This window comes from Rhopalosiphum maidis, chromosome 1 (genome assembly GCF_003676215.2).
Source record: "Rhopalosiphum maidis isolate BTI-1 chromosome 1, ASM367621v3, whole genome shotgun sequence".
Lineage (NCBI taxonomy): Eukaryota > Metazoa > Arthropoda > Insecta > Hemiptera > Aphididae > Rhopalosiphum > Rhopalosiphum maidis.
Window position 1 is genome coordinate 91459396 of NC_040877.1, and position 24464 is coordinate 91483859.

At 24.6% G+C, this 24464-nt stretch overlaps 1 protein-coding gene across 2 annotated transcripts in view; it reads right to left on the bottom strand.

Moving 5' to 3' along the window:
- LOC113551378 overlaps nt 1–24464 on the bottom strand; it is a 69779-nt gene that overhangs the window by 31426 nt on the left and 13889 nt on the right. For both annotated transcript variants that reach the window (XM_026953590.2, XM_026953591.2), the window contains exon 3: nt 11096–11310. In XM_026953590.2, coding sequence (XP_026809391.1) covers nt 11096–11310 — 215 coding nt within the window. The remainder of the gene's footprint in view (nt 1–11095; nt 11311–24464) is intronic.

The window sequence follows — 24464 nt, forward strand, 5'->3', positions numbered from 1 at the left end:
TTTTATGGTATTTACAATAAAGTATTATTAACTCAAAAATTAATAACAATAATATAATATTGTATAAATAATAAATATATATTATATAATAAATATCTATCATAAACTATCTTTGTGTTTTCTTTTAAATTATTCAACTAATATACTTACTATGGTCTATGACGTATATAATATTACAACAATTTTAATAAAAAATCTATTATAATTAAATAATATAAATATAACTAAATAAAAGTTGATCTCAGATTTTGAACTTGTCATTTTTTATACTTATAGCTATGTAATTATTGTTACCACAGATTTATTATGTTAAAATATTTCCGAATTTTTATTAAAAAAAATCCAAGACTCTTTTTCATTTATTTATAAAAAGAATATGTGATCTATAAAACAAAAGCCTAAGATTTATAAACAATTATTAAAAATTTTAATTTTAATTTAAGAAATAATAAAATAACATATGAAAATAAAGTTATTGAACTTAGTTCATTAATAAATGATATGCACTCTTATAAAAAATAAAGAGTAGTAAAAAAAAAGTTTTTTGACAAATACTGAAATACATAATTTAAAACCGAGGAAGTTTTTCTGCTGAATAGTGAATATTAGGTTTTAAGTGTGTCTCGACATTGATACTATTATGGATGTATTAAATTTAAATTCAATGATAAATCATTGTATGTATATATTGTAAATAATAATCATATAATATTAATTATAAATTGTAAAAACAATTTGATTGTAGACGGTGTATTAGCCTGATATTTCTAAAGATATGTATAATGTATATATATGTATATTACTTTTAGAAATTTATTTTTTCTAATAGTTATCCGTTACTTCATTGGGTTAAACTAATTTTTGAGGAAAAACAAATCACATTTAATATTTAATAATTATATTATTATTATGGGCGTAATATTACATCATATTTTCGTTAGTACTATTAACTAATACTTTTAGTTAAGGCGAATCGCTAAATATGTATTACGAGAATAATATGAATAAGCATTGTTTTCATGGTATAAATTGTTTAAAAGTATTCTAAATATTTCAATGAATATAGAAATTAATAGAATACGTTATGCTAAATAGTTATAACTTATAAGTATTTATGATAAATATTTTTTAAATTACAATTATTTAACTAAGATCGTTGTTTTTAATTTTAAGAGTAATCCTGAGATAATTATATCAATATAATCTTATATATTGTAATGAATTTTCAAATCTTTAATCACAAATAATTTGTGTGACGAATTTTATCAAAATTTGCTTTAAAAAATATTGTTACTACGTATGTTCGATATTTTTTAACTGCTGCAAACTTATGAAGAAACATCCATGCTTTTCGACTTTTTAAAGACATTTTAATCAATATTAATCAAAAACCTAAAAAAATTTGAAAATATTTTAATTACAATTTCTAGTTTCTTAGGTTATTTCTTTACAACAAAAAACAAAACAATGAAAACTAATGTTTTACAAATATTTCCCGTTTCTGGTGTTATGTTAGTTTCTTTCTACAAAATAGTAGTGGGAATCTTATAATTTTACCCCTAACGACAAATTAAATCTAATTTTCAATTCAATATTAAAAATTCATCGCTCCATTAAGATGATATATAACAATATACGGAATAAGTACCTACATTTTGTGATAAGAATTTTGCTATTACTAATAAAGTAATTTATTTTACTTTTAGTAACTTTTAGTAATAAAATGTTTAATGTTTAAAATAATATATGTTTATACAATATGTACATTACCTATATTATTATGAAAGCTTATTGTAAATAACAAAAAACAGTGTGGATAGGTTCATAAATAGAAAATATTATAAAATTGAAATACATCTTTTGAAAATTTCATTGCGTATAGTAAAATTCATGATATACATCAAAGTTTTAAGTCTACTAATAATATTTTTGAATTATAAAAAAATCAATTAACATCATTAATTTTTTAATTATAATTAAAATTTAAAATTTTAACTTAAAATCCATATTAATAAAAATTAGTGTCTATGTATTTTTAAATTTTTTTTATATAAAAATAAGAACAACTTATGTAAGGTCTTTTATTACATTTTCAAGAATTTTGATCTAATAAATTCTTTTATTCCTTAAATTTTTTTTTTGTTTTTTCCTAACTTAAACGAACCTAACCTGGGAACCTTTTCAGCTTTCTCTTATAATACAAACTAGAAACAATTTATCGACTGTACACACACACACACACACACACACACACACACACACACACACACACACACACACACACACACATACACACATACACAAAACACAAAACATATCACTGTAAAATCTCAAATAATATTATTAGAGATTGTATAGTACATTTAAGTATCTTAAATAAACTATAATATTTTAAGTATTACAAAAATAATATTTAAGAGGCGTTTTGTAAATGTATTTTTTCTTAAATGATGTTCTTAAAATATAAAAAGTTTTGATAATACAATTTTACATTTAAAATTACAATGCCATCTGGGATTGTACCTTAAATAATTTCTATTGTACCACGTAATAACAATAATTTATTGAACAGGATAAAAATAAATAAATCATTATATATACTGAAAAATTGGTTCTATTTATTTAATTTTTATATACTAAGCATGCTCACCTCTATTTAAGATTCTGAACGGAGCAATGAATGTATTGATTTTACCATGAAGTTTTATGAATCGTTGAAAAAAACCCAAGAAAAATATTGACCGAGGAAAAAAAGCCCACGGATAAAAAATCCACCGAGTAAAATTTACAAATTATAATATTATATTATAATTATAATTCTCCATTTCGTCTTATAAATTATATTATGAGCTTTATATTTCTTTTATGTTCTCATTTGTTTCTTTTTCGTTGTTCAAGTTAAATCTTATGAATTGTAATGGTTTAAATACAAAGGGAATGTACCTTTCAATAAATTGCATTTTTATAACTCAACTATATTGATTATTATATTGATATTTTGACTGGTTTGAGCAAAATAAACTTCATTTTATTTATATTGTTATGTACTTACTAATAAAAATTTAGTAAACTGCACTTTATTTAAATTTAGTTAAAATATTAAAATATTTACCAATAGTTCGGTAATAAAAATGCAATTCTCTGAACGGCATATAGTACTTATAAACATTAAAGTAGGTTAGGTTAGGTTTATGATATAAAAACCAGATCTATATAGTTTAAAAATATTATATCGCTTATAGCTAGTTAGCTAGTTAAAGTAACATCTAAACAGTTCATGAAACGTTATTTGCCACTCACCCATTGTTCAAACCCGCCTACCGTTTTTACAAGACGAACCCTTTATAGAAATCTTAACGCGTGTTTAATTCGGTGTAAATGATTTTGTAATATTGCGTCATTTATAAATTGTATGTATATTTATATAATATATTATAAATAATACATATTATATCTGTGTACCTGCATATTATTATTTTAGGTATATATACAAACAGTGTGTATATTATAAAATTCGATGCTTACATTACTTTTGGGGATTTTACCTTCCCCTCAAGGGTATATCTTTAATGTACAAACACACATTAGTATGCAATATATATATATATGTAGGTATATCATATTATATTAGTAGTTAGTACCACAGTCATATATAGGACCTACCAACCAAAGTCGATATAATCTAAAGTATCGTGCTCGTGACTCGTCCAGTCGGCTTATCGCAACAATCGTTTTAATGCGCGTTCCCTCTGCCAATTAACTCTGTGGACGACAAAACTTTTTCCTACTCGAATTCTACAGATATTTTCCTATCTAGAAATGGATAAATAAAATTAAAACGCAAAAAAGATCTAATTAGAATTAGTAATTAAAATTTCTTTTACATGCTAAGAAAATATATATTACCAACGTATATGTTCAATCATAACGGTATTAAAAGTAACGAGAATAAATAAAATTAAATAAATCATATAAAAAAAAAGAATGTGGAAATATACATAGTAGATACGTGTAAGTAATATTCGTCTTGCTAAAAATGTTCATTTTGGTACAAGACGCTGCATTTAGAAATCCAATTATGCATAATTATTAGAAAAATATTCCAAATGAAGTTTGATCAATATAATCAGTTTAAACTTTTTACTTTTTTTTGTAAATAGTTTGAAAAGTAATTTAAATAAATAATAATCAATAAAAACTAAATATTACCTGTCTATACTTTAACTTAAGTATTTAATCTGTGTATAATTTTAAAAAAGATCAATTTATTGGCACTATGAAAAGTGAAATATATAACTTGTGCATTTACAAGTATAAAAAGTTACTAATAGTGAATTATGAAAATACTATTTAATGAATTATATATAATGAACATTTCTGAGATATTTCGATTGTATTTATTAGAAACAATACTATTGAGACAGATGAGAAAATTGTTCACTGTCTGTACTCTATATATACATCGTTGATTGAGTAGAGAGTAGGCGAATCTTTCTTTTCCTCCATGATAACGATAACTAGTTAAAGATACTAAGATACAATATTTTATAATTTTAAATGCGTGCATTAAAATGTAATCTATTTATTTATTTTGATACTATCTGTCTACCTATATAAGCTATTAATATTATTTATCTACTGGTTAGGTTAATACCGTAAATTTATATTCAATATTTAAAATATATTAAAAAGTACAAAAAACTATAACTTATAGTTTTAAAGTGTTATTATACGTTAATTTTTTCTTTAGATTCTGAGTGGGGCAATGTATTTTCAAAATATTAATTTTATTGTATTATTACCAATATACAATATTAATAGAAAATGTATGGTTTTTTTTTATCTAGTCAGATAATTGAATACAGTGGGTAATTCTTAAAACTACAATCGCATAACTAAACATGGAGTATGATAAATATTTATATAATTTGAACAGATAGTACATTTTATTTTATCATGTTGTTTATATAAATACCAATATAATAAAATGTAATATTTTCAGGGTTAAACCATAGATTTAATTCTTAAATTGCGCATAAAATTAAGTTTTTATGCTAACGTTTTATATATTAATAGGTAACATTGATAACATTTTATACGGTGTCTAACTATATTACTAAATAGGGTTATATCCCTCTGTTTTATGTTTTATGTAAAACAACTTAATTAAGACAGATATGTTATTTCCGCTTTCTGTTTGGACTAATATATTATGTGGAACTTTTGAACACTTGTAAAATTATTTGAAGCACATTTATTTTGCGTTGATAAATGATGTAAATGTTTTCGTTTATTTTATTTGATAGTTATATACTTATATATACTTTATTAATACAATTACAAGATTTTAAGGAGCTCTGTATTTTAGTTACACTTGATATAATAACCGAATGTGATATTTAATTAAATATAAACTATAAAACTAATAAATATATTTTGTATTTTTAATATATACATTTATATAAAAGGTACATTTAAAAATTTAAATAGCTGCAAGTATATGCAGCATTGTAATTTCCTTCGTATAATTGTTCTCAACTGTTATTTAAAAATGCATTGTTTGAAGTACTTATTTGTGGAATTAAATTAATCTAAATGAAAAAAATATCTATTAAATTTGTACCACCTACTTAGTTATAATTTCTTAGTCATTAGTTTATTATATCTAAATTATTTAGACGTGTGACGTGTCATATATTCATAATTTCTAACTGATCTAAAAACACATTTGTTTTTTATAATGATAATTTATACCGTGAGCATGGAATTAATTAAGTGTTATGGGGTCAGCATAAAACACAAATATTAAATGCTGTACACAGTTAGATTCACTATGGCAGGATATTCACCGCGTTTTTTGGCTGCGTTCTCCGTACACGAGACAGTATATGAGTATATACAGTATTATGAGATCATTGCTGCATAGTCCCTAAAAGGGATAAGCTTTAATCTCATTCCTGGACCCTCGACCGTCGTTTATACCTGCGATCACAATATTTGTACAAAATGGCTTCAAGTTTTTCCATTAGCTTTAAATATTTGCCCAATGCTTAAGTGCGAGCATTTTAAAATTCTGGCAATCAATAAATTCTCAAATTTGGTGATTAGGATTAAAATAAGCGCATTATACATGAATTGTAGGTATGTAATAAATTTTGATTTAAAGTAATTTTAAGTCATTGGGAGAATTGTACTGTCGACAGATATTTAATTTGCTATATTTCATATTATATTCAAGTTGTGGACAAAGTTCCCTATGAATCGTAGAGTTAATTCTGAATTCTAAAACATCAATACTTCTACCAAAATAGGAATTATTATTTGACCTGGAGATAGTGCAAATGTAATTTTGCATTCGATTCACACGCAAAATGTTTATATAAATGTGTATATATATATAAGAAACAATAATAGTGAATAATGCGATCGAAGAGAATGGGGTATCGCCAGAGGGGCGCTCAGATTTTTTTTTTATTTCACAATACAATTTTTTTTTATTTCCACCAAAAATTGTATTCAATTTAGTTCAACTTATAATAAAAGCGTTTCGTAATGGTTAGCTCTGGGCGAAGAATTAAAGAAGATAATAAAAAACATATCTAAAGGAGGTAAGGTTTTTGTCAATTTTTTATTTTCTCATTTATTATTTATTTTATTTTTAAAACTTTGTTTTATATAAGAATATTATATATGTGCGCACAATGTACATAAAATTATTATTATCATGAATCATAATATAACCTAACTAAACAAAGATTTGGATTTATTACATATATGTGATTAAAATGATAAGATCATTTAAAATACTAGAAGTGCATTATTTTTAGATTATTTTTATCCATAAAAAAATGCATAACACATTATGGTGCAAAATAATATATATATGTATATTGTATAATGCATATATTTATTCTGCATATATTTTATACATATGGGTAATATTAATTTATCTAACATAAAAGAACGCAGCAATCATCGTTTACATTATTTATAAAATATTAAACAATTCCTTATACTAATCAGTAATCGCTTACTGAATATAATTAAGAAAAAATACAGTCTTCTGGAATAATATTTATGACAACCGCATATATTTTACAGCTAAAGTATGAATGCTGGTAAAATCTAGGATTTACCGGTAGATCCTAGGTTCTATCGACAGTATAGTCGTATAATAAATAGTAACTTATTATATCTTGTTTCAATTTATTTATTATTTTCAACCGTCAGCTAAGTACAAAAGCATTTTTTTTCATAACTATCTTTGAATCTTTAACTAAGTACACATTGACTTCTGTTCTATGTAATAACATCTTTATAATATTAAAATACGATAATATTTACTTATTTTAGACTAGAAAAATGTAAATCAATATAGTACGAGGATAAATTGAAAGTAATACACATGTGATTGTGGAACGGAAAACAAAGAAAAATAGTAATATCAGGCAAAGCAAAAACAATATTTAAATATACCTAACTCTTAAGATTTAAAATAATATATTTATCTTTCAAAGCTTAACAAATTTCTTCTAACGTGTAACAACTAACAAGTTTTTTCATCACGTCATTAAAGAAATCATCCAACTTCTCTTAAGTCTAAGACACGATAATGGCCTTCATTGTCCAAGGTATTATGATTACCTTTGAGTGAGAGAGTAAGGAGGGTGTGGAATCGGTTCAAACTTTAGGTTTCGCAGAGAGTCTTCGGTTACGCGCGAGGAAGTTTCCCGAGTGCGTCCCGAAATTACCTTTTTTTTTTTAATGTTCCGGGTGCATCCGAAATAAGGACGAGTGTGTCCCGAAAAAAGTCATATTTTTGAAATAACCCTAGTTAGTGCATCTCAGTTTATTTAGAGGTATCCAATTATTAACGAAGTTAAAATGTAATGCAATTTCCCCACCATTTCCAGTGCTTCACAATCGTAGCTGTAAAAAATTAAGTACCTATAAATTATTATAATTTTAGATTTGAATGGGCATTGCGTCTAAAACAAAGTTTCAACATAAACAATCTAAACACTAAAATACTTGAAAATTAAAAACTTATTTATCTATAAATTGATTACTGGTTAAAGTAATTGATTATAATATATTTTATGTATATATTTTATTTTATATATTTTTTTATTTTTTTTTATATTTTATATATTTTACTGTAGTATCAGGAATTTTATGAAACGTTATTATTATGACTACAGGGAACGGATTTAAATACTCTAAAAAACAAGAAAAATGCCCTAAAAAAATACTCTTAAAATTATTTTTTACGTGGAAAAAAATTATTTTAATTATATACATTTTTATTTTTACGTATTTAAGTGTCTACACGTGTCAACAATAATTTCATCTAGAATCATATTTATCTGATCGGTAAAAATATAATAAATAGTAAAAATAGAAGTACGACATATATTTTATGATAAATAATATTTAATTTTATTCTTTTAGAATGAATGCTAACTAAATTTATATCGAAGTTTATACTTTTCTACATAAAAATTACTTAAAAACATAAAAAATGCAAAAAAAGTTACATTTTTTAATTCCTATTGATGTATGAAACTATGAAATGAACTTTGTGCTTGGAAAGCAATGTTTTCGGACATTCAGAAAAAAATGTAATTTGCATTTAAATCCGTTCCCTAATTATTACGCAAGTAAAGTAACTTGTTGAATTTGAAGAAAAAAATATATTTATTTATTTATTTATATTATAATTAATATAAATTGTCGATAATATTGCGGACGCACTCGGGCTATGAAAAATGTAACCAATTAAAAACGAGACGCACTCGGGATATCCCCACGCACGTGACGTGGACATGCGTTATTGTGTTGCAAGATTATTAGCGCTGGGTTGCTCCTAACCCGACCAAATCGACATAGAAAGTATTTTAGAGTATCTATGTACTTAGAAGAATTTACCGTTAACCCTCATTCCAGATAATCAGTCACATAAACTTGGTAAGCATCCCAAAAGTCAAAATACAGTAAAAAAGAGTTTTCTTCCGATGGTTATGTTTTGAACAAAATTGTATTAGTTATAAATTCACAGTAAAACTATAAACAATATTATCATCATAAAGAGCGTTTAATTATGATGGATTTTTGTAGTAGTCACATTTTCAACAGTTAAAAATTTGATAATAGAGTGATGTTTAACTTGCGTTATCAGAGCATTAGAACACTTACTTCAGTTATACTTCAGCTACTCAAAACTAACTGGCAAATGCCACGCCTTCAAACTGGGCATGTGTGTTGAGGGGAAATGTATTATTTCCTAATGCTACCAAGCACGCTTATGTTGGTATTTTTTTCTACAAACATAATATGTTCATTACTTTTCAGTCTATCCTCGTAAATTATTATTTACAAGTGTTGGCTATTTTCAAGTATAAATTAAACCTTGTTCGAGTAATCTAATCAAGATTATCTAGATTAAGATAACTATGATGCCGAGTGTTATTATTTTATATTTAGTCAAAAATCTATTTACTAAATTTTTTTAGGGTAATTCAAAAACGAATAACCGTACCTAGATATTTGAAATTTTCAAAAGTGTCGATAAAAATATTTCGTTAGGTAAAAATTCTTTGAAATTTAATGCAAGGTCTTTTATAAGTTGTTAATTTACTAATAAGAAAATATCAAAAACACATAATGACAACATTATTTTATTAGCTTTACAAATATAAATGTTGATGAAATTCGTAAAATCTCAAATAATTGCAAATTATTTTGTTGTTATAAATTTGTAAAAATTATATTTTTAATTCAAAGATTTGAAAGTTTAATAGGAAAGTCACATTTATTTTTATAAGCGTTTGAATTCAAATTTTTATGGCATTAGAAATTCATTCGTAAAATACCCTTTTTTCCTCAAATTGTTTTTGATATTTTCTTGTGTTTAAAAACAAATGTCATGGATCCTTTAAATTTTCATGAAATGTTTATATTATATTTTTCTAGATTTCTAAAATACTTTTGTCTCTTTTTAAGTAATTTATAGGTATGAGAAATTTTCCATTTTTTTAATTTTCAATAATTATTGTCGATAAAAAATTGTCATAAAAAAATTTGAAAATTTAGTCTAAGGTTCCTTATAAATTCTTATTATAGTTGTTTGAAAATATTAAAAATACATAGACATAAAAAAATAAATAAAATTATCCAATCCTAAAAACTAATAGTAAATTAAATTACTTTATTATTTTATTAATAATAAAAAAAATTAACAAGAAATTTAGGTTCTCAGTTAGTATACTACAAGATATTACAGATTGGTTCCGTTTAGAATCGTTTTTCATTTATAATGATTTATTATTGAATTCAAATTGAGCATATTCATTACAATGATTCACTCGATAACTACTTTATAGTAAAGTGATACCTATTGGATCGTCTTTTTATTACCTACCTAGTTGTATATTTCTGATTATAAATTAGTATAATTAATATAAATTTTAGTGTATTAAATTTGTTAATATTAGGTATTGTAGTCATTTTTACATCTGTACAATTGTATTTTAGTTCTACATTTTAAAATAATATTTTGGAGCATATATTTTCTAGTTTTGATACTTTATGTTTTAATTTTCTTGCTTAAGTAATGCATTGTATTATTTGTTCAATATTTATAAAATAAATATAATACTCAACTGATAAAACTACACTTTAAAGTATAAAGTTTTTGGAACGTCTAAAGCTTAATACAATTTGTTATGAACTGAAATAATTAAGAGTGGAACTTAATTCCCCAGATAGTCGTTAGGTTAAAGAGAAACTCATTTTTATAAACATATTTTTTTTGTATAATAATAAGTTTTTATTGTTGTAGAAAAGATATTTGTGAAACCATTCTTGAAATTATATTCTAAAAATGATAACAATACCAAATTTTAATGAATAAGATTTAAGATTACTTAAATATAATATTTTTACTTTCCTTAAGTAACCTTATTATTATATTTAAGTCTCAACACCTTTATTATAAAGCGTATGTAAACATTCATATAACAACTTATTATAGTTTAGTTACATTCCTTAATATGATGTTAGTTTTAATAAGTACGCATATATTAGTGTTAACTACCTGCATGTATCCTCCTTGACAATATGTTCCATTGACTAATACTCCAAATTTAAATTTTTTAAATCTAATTCGAAGAATATAGTCCTTAGGCGTTCCTTTAAATGAACGAAATCTGTACGAACAATAAAGTGGTTTGCCAAAATTCGATGACGTTACTTCCGGGCTAGTAATATCTTCATAGATATCAACAGTCTTATTGCAATGATCTATTCTACCTAAAAAAATAAACACCGAATTAGTAATGGTAGTTGAATATTAATCAACTTCATTGATTTATAGTTAGTTTTTAGATAAATGTGTTTGAAACGTTGACTGTCATACTGCCAACGGCAGTCGCATGTTGGTATTTTCTACAAAGCCATGTTCTATTATGGGTGTCATTCCATAAATGTTCATTGTCATATTTATAAAACAATTAGTCGAATAAAATTCCAATATCATTATTTTTGTTATATCTTCTTACGTAAGAATAGTAAATTTAAAGTGTGCGGTAGCTGGCGACCGTATGATAGTCAGTTGTTATGTGACCGTAGGTGATTGTACATAATATAATTTCATGTGATATTTTAATTTTAATTTGACTTTTAATAATGACGTCTCGTTCAAACAAATCTAAAGTAAATGATGATACAGTACGTCAATTATTGGATACTGGCGATAGTGGAAGTTCATTAAGTGAATATATTTTTAGAGATATTTTCTTCGATCCGACTGATGAATAGATAAATATACCTTCGTAACCGTTTTAGCCATTTTAAATATTATTATCATCACAGACAAATCTAGATTACAATTTTTGAACCCCGATGTATGATATAAAAAAGTTGTCAAAAATTATATTTTTATTTTAATTCTATAAGTTTTCAATTAAATTTCTCTTTAAGATTTTGCCGAATCAAATGTTTGCATCATTGCATAAATTTCTCATTAGACTGATATTATTAAAGAAATTAAGAACTCGCAAGTCTATTGTTTTTAAAATCTAAATTTTTTTATTCAGAGTAAGGATTAAAATTATTGGATATTTTCTTCTACATATAATATTATAATAAATGATCTCATAAGCGCTGAATATAATCCAAACACAACACAAAAGCGCAAAAAAATACCTTTTTAACAAACCATAAGTGCAAATAAATTTTAAAAAAGTAAAGTTTATTTTATCAAAACTATATAGTTATTAATTAAGCTTTCACAGTGATATTAAAATGAGTTAAGCCATTTAAAATTACATGATTTTAGTAATTAGTATAATTAGAATGAGTACTATAAATTTTTGTAGCTCACAGTTTTTAAGTAGTCCAATCTAGAAATTTTCTTTTCCATGTACAATTTTCATGTATTTTATATTAGCGTAGTCTTTAATAAATACCATTTGATATAAGTTAATAGGTTTTGTTTATATGGTATGGTTATCTTATCTTAAATAATTATCAATCGTTACCGTAATTTATTACGAAAAAATACGATAGATTATTATAATATTTATTAAACTAAACTTCAATAGAAATTAATGTTGTTTTTGTAATATAAAATACTATATATTTAAAAAATAAATATAAAAACATCAAAATTTAAACTGAAACTTATAGTGTAATCGGTACATTATCTATCAGGTATACAATTTAGTTGTCAAATTAGTTAAAATAAGTAGTTACAATTTTTTTCCTAATACCGAGGACCAACTTGTGATAAAAATTTAATGATATCGTAATTTGATTTGTTTCATACTGATTGTATGCCAAAAAATATATAATTTTTGCTAGATCTAAAAATCGTTTATTTTTATAGATATATTTCAAGAAAATAATTAAAATGTACATTTAGTAAAATAAAAATTAAAAAAAAATACAAAAGTCATGTGTATCATTTATTTTACTTTGTATAGGTATATACGGTTTGTAATTTGTGTATATTTCAGTTAATGATAATTATTAATTAATAATAAATAGATATATAAAAATTAGTAATATTATAAAATTATGAATAAAAATAATTCATTGTAAAATTGTAATTGTTATTAATAGTTCATGTTCATAGTTGTTAATTTATGCGACTAAAATCAATAGATGTTATAAAATTATAAAGTTATACAAATCATTTTTCAAATCAAATAAAATAAGAATATAGGTTACTCACTTTTTTTTATACATACTTGTAATTTAATAACAAAACTAAGGTTTTTGTATCAATTTTTTTTTGTTTTTTATTTTCATTTTTTATTGAAAATATTTCAACCGATTTATTATGTATAAGACACGTGTAGGTATTAGTGTAGTTTTCAGCATGCTGTAAGTCTATAAATGATGCGAACTCAATAGAATTATCAGGTAATTTCTAATTTTTAATTATTGAAATTGAAAATGTGGCACAAATGACATGTTGTATTTTAATAATTTAGCATAGATTACATAATATGTACTTATGTACCTAGTGGCAAATTAGAAGTACTAAAAGTTGCACAAAATACTATCCTTTAAAATTAATATCTTGAAAGAACCTTAAACTTGCTGTTCCACTAATGGGATTTACCACAAAGCTAACAATCCTCCACGGAAAAATTAATTGTTACGATCCTACCAAAATCATCTCCGATGAAATATGTGAAGCTAAAAGATTTCTTGATGGCAATTTTAAATGTAAGATCGTTGTTTAGCGCTGGATATATACGATAATGATTTTAAGTCTTCAATGATATAAACTTTAATATATAATTGCGATTTAAGAAACAAGATGGCCAATACAAGGAAACCTTAAAATAAATAATTGGACCTAATTCTACAGTGGGGGCTGGATTATCAAGTAGGGTTAGGCTTTGTTATAAATAACAAACCATTATCTAACGTTAAACGATTTAAATCATTTAATGATAGAATGTGTTATTTTAGCGGTTCCCAAACTTTTTAGTTTTGCGAATCACTAATTTTGCAAAAAAAATTTTGAGGCCAACTAATAACTAATAGCACACCTATATACGTACGTATATAATAAATAAAATGTTATAAGGTATATAATAATATTATTTTAAATATATGTATATGTTAGTAAATAGTTATGTTGATATAATAATATGGTCTACGGCCAAGTTCCACGTTGCCGGGGCCAATGGGTTAAGAACCACTGTGTTATTTAGAATTAAAGTGTAAATGGTATAACTTAGTTATAATTAACGAATATGAATCAATTTAAGATAAGTATAAGGTAATTTATAAAGAATCCTATAGTGCTCAACTTGGCAAAATTAAAGTAGGGGGACTCTGTTGACTTTTAAAAAGAAGCGTCTCCAGATATAATCCCTTAATACCCCTTTTTAAATCATATAAAAATATTTATAAATAATCGATTAAAAAAAAAAAAAAAAAATACAAGTTAATAAAAGGTATATGATTACTGTTCCTATTATATTTATTATAGTTATAAATAATAACAAACTCAAAAAATAATAAAAGTAAACAAATAAAATCATCTATTTTTAATTATTTATTTAAATAGTTCCATAAATTATTATTAGTATAATGTTGTTTTTTATCTTCCAATTTTATACTTTTTGAATAAAAATTTTTTTTCACGTCTCTTTTATCACTTATTATTCAAGATTTTACATAGTTACTTGGTATAAATCTACTAATGGGTACTGGGTAAACATTACAGTACATCGTATTAATAAAAATGTTAAATGATAATAATGAAAATTAAATTAAAAAATAACTATCTTTAAATTTATGATAATCGATAACAAAAATTAGTGAATAATGATAATAGTGGTAATTTACAAAATATTACATAGGCATTATAATTTTTATTTCTATTTTTTAAGATCTACAATTATGAAATAATTCATAAGACAAATTATGATGGTATCCCATGCATATTGAGAAAAATGCAGAATGATAGTGTCTCATGCACGTTTTCCTTAAAATAAAAGTAGAGATACGCTAAAATTTCTGAAAAATTAGTTGGGGTACTCCGTCTTTCTACGACCCCCTCCCACAGGGTAGCACTGCTTTACCAAATAGTAAAGTGAAAATATTACTTATAAATGTTAACGTTAAAGTAAAACTAATATTTGTCCAAATAATAGAGAGTAATTGTTTACATTAGATCTCAAATGGTACTTTGCTATAACATGAGAATATGAGATATGATAATAATAAGTAGCATTATTTTCCTTCATAATGCGTATGAGAAAATCGAGTAAAAGAATACCTTAACAATTGGGAGTGCTGAATGGAGAAGAGCTGCTAACATATAGAGAAGCGTGGATTGTAGAAGTGAAAATTAGCCTAAATGGCCAAGAATAAACACAAACAATTCTAAAAACCATATATAAAAAAAAATCAAAATAAATAAAATCATTATTACATGAAAAATGGGGATGATCATCATGCTCAGTGAATCATCTTGTATATAAATACAGTATACGCACATATGCACTATTATTATTTTTATGTTATGTACGCAATTTACATATATACGTATTATGAACGTATATACTCGTATTATATTGAATATTATTATTGGGTAATGTGTATTATATAGTAAATAGTAAACACGCAGTCTGTGATATGGTTGAGAGCACAACGCTTCGGGAACTGCAATGTGCTACGTGTGTACCACGTTATTATAAAATTTTATATACATTATTATTTATTATAATAGTATATATATTTATGATGTATATGAATCATAAATTTTAATTTACATTGTATACGTACATGGCGATTAAAATGAGCACCCTTGTTTACATACATCATAGGCGTATAATATTGTATTACTCTATAGTTGGTAAAACAATACACGCTATACGATAGGTGTTCCACATAAACGTGCATATAACATAACAAACATCATATTATATCTACGTATCTACGTATATCTGTCATTTTATAATATAATATATTGTTATTAATTATAACTCGTAGCCTGTAGGTGATGGGAAGGTGGACCGTGTGAGTGGCAATATATGCGTAATAGTAATATTTTTTATATAACATTATATTATTATTATATATCCTGAGCCGACGAGAACTCTTTTGGTGCGCATTTCCCACAGGATGCTCTAATAATTATTATATGTACCTATTATATATTTAGAACGTCTCTCTGCATTTGACTACTATGTCGTGAACGTCCCCCTCTTCTCCACCTACACATGTGTCGATAAATTATGTAGTTTATAACTTATTATAATATTTAAAATGTTGGTAATTTTTCTTTTATAAGTTATAGCAAGGCTCACATATGAATTTTGTTTTAGTTGACAAAAATCAAATAATTTATTATTATTATAATGTACTTATAAATTTAAGTTGTAGGTTTCTGAGTTGTAGAAATAAATATGTTTAAAAATAAAAATTATATATACTAACCACCCTATTATAGGTTTCTGTGGGATTTATTTTAAATAAAGAAAATAATATTTATTTTATTATTTGTTACCAAAATATACAACAATCGGTAATGTTTATTACTTATATGTTATATTGTTTGGTTTTAATTTGAAACATGTAAAAATATACCAAGTGTTATATTAAATCCTTTGCAGGTGGATTGCTCACCTCGGTTGAATTACTTTACAAAACAAGATAGGTAGATCACTGATGATAATTTTCTTGTAAACTAAGGTACCTACTACTAAAACCGAGATACACTGGTATAGCTCTGTATTTAAATTTTCCTGGGTGAAGTTGAGTTATAGCAGAGCTAGTATGATACAAAATGTAATATAAAATTAATTTCTGAAATTATATACTCTACATCACAAGAAAAAGTAATATATATATTTTAGTGTAACATTTGTTTATATTGTAACATTATTATTTATTATTATATAGCCATCATAGGAACCAGGCGGAGCAGGGCGTGCTATCACTATACGTCACTCGTTTAGACGTTGTTTAAATTAGATACATCCGCACTTTTATTTTATGAAAACCTAGGCTGGGATAGGAAACGGGAAAAAAATATTTATTTTATTGGTTAGGTTTTTTTTGCAATACCCTACACGCATGTACACTACCTCCCACGGTGTATTTTTGCTCTTTTCATCCACTGTTATGACATACAACGTACATGTATGCACAAATGGTTTTTCCGATTTCCCGAGTTATTTTAAACCACAGTTAATTCGATTTGTTGGGTGTCAGATTGGTATGTTTGATTTGATTTTTTTTTTATCTTTTCTAGAAGTGGAAATGTTTGGCGTGTCATAAAATCAGGGTGAAAAATGTTCGCTTACATACACATATTAAATGTGAAACTTTCCAATATACGCGTATGTCCTATATACATACCTACAAACGTACAATGTACGTTATACACACACGCACATTATGTATATATATAATTATATTTTTGTGTGTATTACGTGGCGGCCAGTGTATATAGGGTTCTGATTACATTAAATTAAATCACGTGGGGGCGTGTATTCGTATACGCGAGTTTTAAACGCGTTGGCAGCGTTTGTTGATGTACGGTTCGAGAGTACCATAACAAATGACGATATGAATAAAATAGGGTTAGTGAGCATGTTGCAGTGTGAGGGAAATAATGAGAGTTTAAAGGTCCAGTTTCAAGAGAGTGGGTGAGACTAGCATGTAATAGTTTTTAACGTGGGCCCAAAAACGGTTGATAGCGCAGGGGCAGTTGATGAAAAAAATGTTTATTACAAAAATACGAATTTTAACGGCAGTCGTATCATCACCGCTAAACCGAACACAGTTTTTGCAAATCAAATTTTACACCTGCGGCAATCGCATTAATGCCACCCCATCTACACTTAGTAGTAACGGTTTATTGCATTTACATCACCACACAAACACACGCGCGCGTGCAGACACGTATTTTTGTATCATGTATAGAGGTATACGGAGTGATTCACCAATCACAATAATTCTTTTTTTCTTTTTCAATAATGGAATCATTTATAATCTGATTTTTGGAATTTTTAAATATACTTAAAGACCATATTTTGAGATTATTTATACTACTTAAGGAGTGACCTACAAAAATACAACTTTCAAATAACAACCTCCCTTTTCAATTGTAAATTATTTAGTAGAACATTTTCTGAAAATGTTGACATATCGATATCAAAATTCGATGGAGTATAGTTTTTGAGTTAATTAACTTTATGTAATAAGAATAATAGATATATGATATAATGAGTTGAAAGGGGACTAGGACGTTGAGTCGACGATCGACTAGCCGACGTTGGGTATTATTATTACGATAAAGATATTATATTATGTACCTATATACAACATTTTCAAATAATAATAATAATAATAATAATAATAATAATAATAATAATATAGATATTTATCAAAGCAATTATTTGAGATAAGATATCGAACCAGTATTATACATTTGTGTTAATATGCTCTAATGATTGAATCAGTGATGTTTGTGCCATCGTTGTATTTTATTTTATAATAATGGAATGTTTTATTGAAGTGACACTTCAATATGAATAATAAATAAAGCTATAGTTATAACTTTTAATTATTTAATTGAATAAATATTTTATTTTTGAGCATTTATACATATTATAATTCAAAATCGGTTGAGGAGAATTTGACTTGTTGGGTTTTATATTTTTCAGAAAAAAATCAAAAACAGACATAGTATTTGTTATATTTCTATTAATATGTACAAATACAATACTTACAGTATATAATAATATTTTATGAACATCATTTTTCAATTAAAAAATGATATTATTCATATTTGAATGAAATCACAAAATAGTGTTAATGATTACACAATATTTTTCACAAATTTAATTCTAAATTATACGAATGAAAAGCACACTATCTATTTTTTTTTTAAGCAGAAGAAGAAGAAGAAGAAGAAGAAGAAGAAGAAGAAGAACTTCCTATTATAAATTATAATCTAATAAAGCGAAACACAACTAACATGCTAACATGGCCAATGGCCATAGTTAAGGTGGTCGATAAGTACCTATAAATTATTATAATTGTAAGTTTGTATGTGTTTGCCTCGATTAAAATATATTAAGTTATACCTACGTACTACTTTTTTTTAATAATATTAAAACTCACAATGAAAATGGTTCTTATCTTGCTTCCCCCAAGTGTTAAATTGATTGTATCTGTCATGTGGACGGGATAGTATTTGTTAGTATAGTACGAATATATTAATATTTAAAATATACCACGCGGTGGTGCTTATACTCGAAATATTACAGAGATTGTCTTTTGTTATTTTTATCGTGTTGGCCAGTTTACTTGTGGTTTTTATATACACAGTAGTATAGTACATACACACACTTACTCAACACGTTATTCGGAAAATATTTGCATCTTTTGGTCCCAGAATTCGTTATATTATATACTTTATGCCATTGCCCCTAACCTTTAGCCTAAATATACGTATATATATGTAGATTATAGGTATATCCGTTTCCGAAGTTATATACCAATTTACTATCTATTCATATATATATATATATGTATATTATATGTACAACCTTTTTTATTTCAATATTTCAATATTTTTTTGTTTATACACTATGTCAAACGGATAACATGTAAATATAATGTACTATATTTTTCTGAAATTCCACATAACTCAGTGAAAGTACATTTAAAAATATACTTACGTTTAATTTTTGTGAATTATTCTTAAGAGAGCCAACCTACATGTATTTTATCCGTTTGATAAAGTATAGATACCTAAAATATAGAAAATTTACTAACTAGTTTTGTGTTGTCACCTTTAAAATTAGAGTGATAGACCTATTATCAAATTTAAGACTAAAAATTGTATTACCTAAAAAATATATCATTAATATCATTTATATCACTGTAAAATTAAAATATCAATTGAATTCTACGAGATGACTTAGAAAATATTCTTATCTTTAGGATTATAAATCAGTCTACTCAAATATTTAAGCTACCAACATAAAATTGATTCTGGTGAATTTAAATTTGCTATGTTGTATGTTTATAAATGGAAGACAATAAATAAGAAAATCAGGGGCGTCGATAGAACCATTTAGTATATAAGACAAATATCTTCGTTAAGATAGCGAGAAAAAAAAGTTAAGAATTAGCTAATAGAGTAGTCATAAAAATGGTGAGAAATATTTAGAATAATAGCTATATTTGAAAGAAACCAGTTTTGAATCTGTTCAATACAAAGATAGTCTTCGGCTAAGTATGATTGCTAGACAACTACACCATTCTCTAAAATAAAGCAAACTAAAAAAAGTGAAAGGGACGAAGACAGGAAATGGACTTAAAAGTCTATAAATCCTGTTAAAATTCCGTTTTATAAATCTCAGCATTTTAGAGTTCTACCAATAGTTGTGTTGATATGGTGATAAAAAAAAAAAGTTGGAGTAATGTAAAACCCTAGATCTCTAAAACCGAGTATTCATGTTTAAGTGAAGATATCCATTAAGAAAGTACGGGTAACCACTCATAACACGTTTCTTACTAAACACGTATAAAAAAATTCCATGATAAAATATATAAATTCAAATGAATGTACGTCAACTCAGCACCACATATTTACAATTTTCGAAAAAATTTTCCACTAATATTTAGTATATAATTTGTATGACAGTTTTAAACAATTTTAAGATTTCAGTTTTCCAGTTATCGAAGAAAAATAATGGGTGGAGCTGAGGTTAAGTTATTTCAGCTTCACCAATACTTCAAAATTATTTATACACTAAACCATAATTTCATACCTAATTACTAATTAGTATGAATAGGTATAATAGTATTAATAGTACTAATAGTTTATAGCTGTTTTAGGGAAAAACAAACTTTATAAATTACTGAATCATGTCTATTTAAATCTAACAAAATTAACAATAAATTATTAATTTTTTTTTTAATCTACTTATTTCCATTTATTAATGTATCACCATCGAAAATCAATTTACTTTTTCCTAATCATTCAAGAATTAATCCAAAGTGTAAATAGTTTGTATCAAATATATCTTCATATTTTATTTTTATAATAATTAGTAGCAAACTCTAAACTTCATTTTTAGAATTATTCTTTGTTTTTGATTTTATACTGTTTAATATTTTTTTAGAATGTCTTCATTTAATATGATTTTCGAAAATAAAAAATTTGCTGTTATATATGTATTTTATTTTGCACATTTTAAAAATATTAATATTTTGTGCATACTAGAAAACTAGAATCGTATTACATCATAAGGCTTAAGTAAATACCAAATTGTATCCATTCAAATTATAATAGTATGTTCTTACAATTTACGAGTATATTAGTAATAATCGACCTAAACAATTAAACTAAAAAATATTAATATGATAATAGGAGAAAAAATTGTATTTTCTAAACCACTTGGTTGATTTAAAATCAATAATCATAGTCAAAATAATTAGATAGGTAATATTATGATAAAAATACATTGATGAAGCTGAAAAATAAATGTTGTAAAAACAATTTGATTTGCAAAAAGAATGTAGTATCAAAATCCTAATAAATATTTATCGAACATCCGTTCTACTTATGAAGAGTTAAAATCGAAAAAAATATTCAAAATATATTTAATATATAATATTACAAGCAATATGTTAGTTTTTAGTGTTTTTACATTGCAGTATCTACTATATTAGTATTTTAACTTTAAATTACAGATTATAATATAATTTATCTTTGCTATTTTGCTATTTTTATTTTTATACTATGAAAATAATAAGACATATAAATAAATATATAACCTTTTTAAAAAAGTACTTTTATAAATATATTAATGTTATGAATTATAATTTATAATACGATAATAACAATTATTATTAATTATTATAAAAAAAAAATAATCATTATTCTAAATATTTGTTTATAATTATTTTAATCGTATAAAATAAATATCATGTGTGTATTTAGAATACAGCCCGTCAAATGGTGTGACGTTATGTATAAAATGTAATTTAACCTAACCTAACCTGGCATAAGTTAACTTTTGATTTTTGATTTATTGTGAATGTGTAGGTACAATAAAATTGTATATGTCGTAGGTGCATGTGTTCGAAACGTTATTTATGTATAAGAACATATTTTAGATTTTCTGCAGTGAAGCGAGTAATTCATGAATTGTTTACTGTCTAAAATATCAAAGATATTATCAGTATGGGGTTTATTTAAAAATATTTTTCAAATAGTTTCTTTAAGTTCACGAAAAATGATCGTCAAACGATGAATAATTTTAAGAAATAGTACATATTTCGACTTTTCATCGAGCTTCTCTTATAATCTTTTTTTTAAATCTAACGATTTACTATTGTATTTTTAAACTTAAAATCACAGCACATTACGCCATCATATTACTCATATATTCTGTCTCAGTTTAATTCTGTAAATTTTTATTTTTTAATTTGTGCATCGTGTATAGTATATAGTTTGGTTCTGTCCTTGCTCTGTGTGCTAAGTATACCTTTGTGAATATAATATATAATATAAATGGTTGGTAAACACATAACGAAAATAAATATATAATTAATATAATATATAGGTTTAATAGTATATTCATTATTTCGTATTTTAAGCTTTTGGAATTACGAAGGTAAAAATACAACCAAGTTCTTTTGAAATCGTTAATAAGTTCAATTTATTTGTTTTCGATGAAGCGTGTTTTTGTTTTTTTGACAAACTTTTCACCGCACTACCATTGTTCATTTTAATGAAATAAAATTAGTAAAAGAGGATGACATTTAGGAAAAAAAATGTTGGGTCCAAAAATATCAATGTAAAGGAGAAAAGAAATTTAAAGCGCTCTAATCCTGAAAAACGATTGCTCGAATCTCTACTACAACACAATGTATAAAGCAACGTTTCATTCGATCGCTTGAAATGTAATTAATTTACGGCTCTTCAACGTTTGTGACAAATTAGCCGAGGTAAACATATAATGAATTTCACTAAGGACATAAAAAGTTACCCATTTTAAGCGATATTATATAATATACTATACCTTTCATTTTTTTAATAAATATTTATTATACACCATTAGTAAAAATCAAAGGATTTTACCCGATATTTTTTTTCCATTTGACTGACGACTCACATGCAAAAAGTACTGTTTAAACAAAGACATTTGTAAGCTATTAGAATTAACCATTTTAAATATACTATTACAAACTCATTTAAAAATGGGAATGGGCATTAATTTAATAATACTAATTTTATTACTCTCTGTATAATGTATTTAGGTAAATTTGTATTTGTTTAATCTATTCTCACGACTGCGGGTTACCCCTAACCTAGATGTAAAAGCAAAAGCAAAACTTTTTAAAGGGTGGCAAAATTTAAACTACATATTCAAAAAAAAAAAAAAATAGATAAATAATTATTTATAAATTACTTGCTTTTCTTAACAGTTTAATTACTATTATATTGTTAGAAATAATGTATACCTAAATTGAAATTAGATTTATTTAGATTTTTAAGAAAAAATAACACAATTTAATGAATTGCTAAAGATTTTTCATCATTGTGAAAATTATCATCTGCTTTGTTACACAAAAAACATCACATCGTTTTTGGAAACATCGTAATAATTTTAAGAAAAATCGTTTTCTGTCTTAAAACATGTACCTAAACAATTATTCGAGATAATCATTAATTCATAAAAAGTGTCAAATATGTCGATATTATGTATTGAATCTGATTTTATTAAATATATTAAGTTGGAACATTAATTATTTTTTAGAATAAAGTGTATACTATTTGTCACTAGGAAAATAAATATTTATATAAGTACTTTTAATATCTACATAACAATTTCATTATTTTTTTTTAATAATTATAGAATTATAATTTATTTTAGTTATAATATATCTATTACTATTTAGCTTATTCATATTGATATGTGTTATGATTTAATTTTTGCTTTACTATTTTTTTCTAAATTGTTTATAATAGGTGTATTTTAAGAATTTATTAATAATTATGTACTTCATAAACTTTTTTTTGTGGAGTAGTGGAAAAAATTGTTTTCTCCATAGTATTATCAACTCTTAATCCAAATTTGTTTATTCACGAATTAAGCAAATATATAGGTAACTATAGTGATTATCAACTATTGTTCTGTATAACATTTTAAATAAAATAATTTATTTTAATATAAATATACTTAAGTTTGAGTTGTTTGTAATTTTAACTTATACATATTTTATAAAATGGTAAAGATTTTGTTTGTGTTTCATGGTATTTTTCACTATTGTATTTTATGAATATAACTTTATTGCTACCTTTATAAAAATAAATGTATTGTAAAGTTTAATCTTTACTAGTTTTAATAAATTGTTATCGTGATTCACTAAAATTGCAATAATAAATATATATTTAAATATGCCGTAAT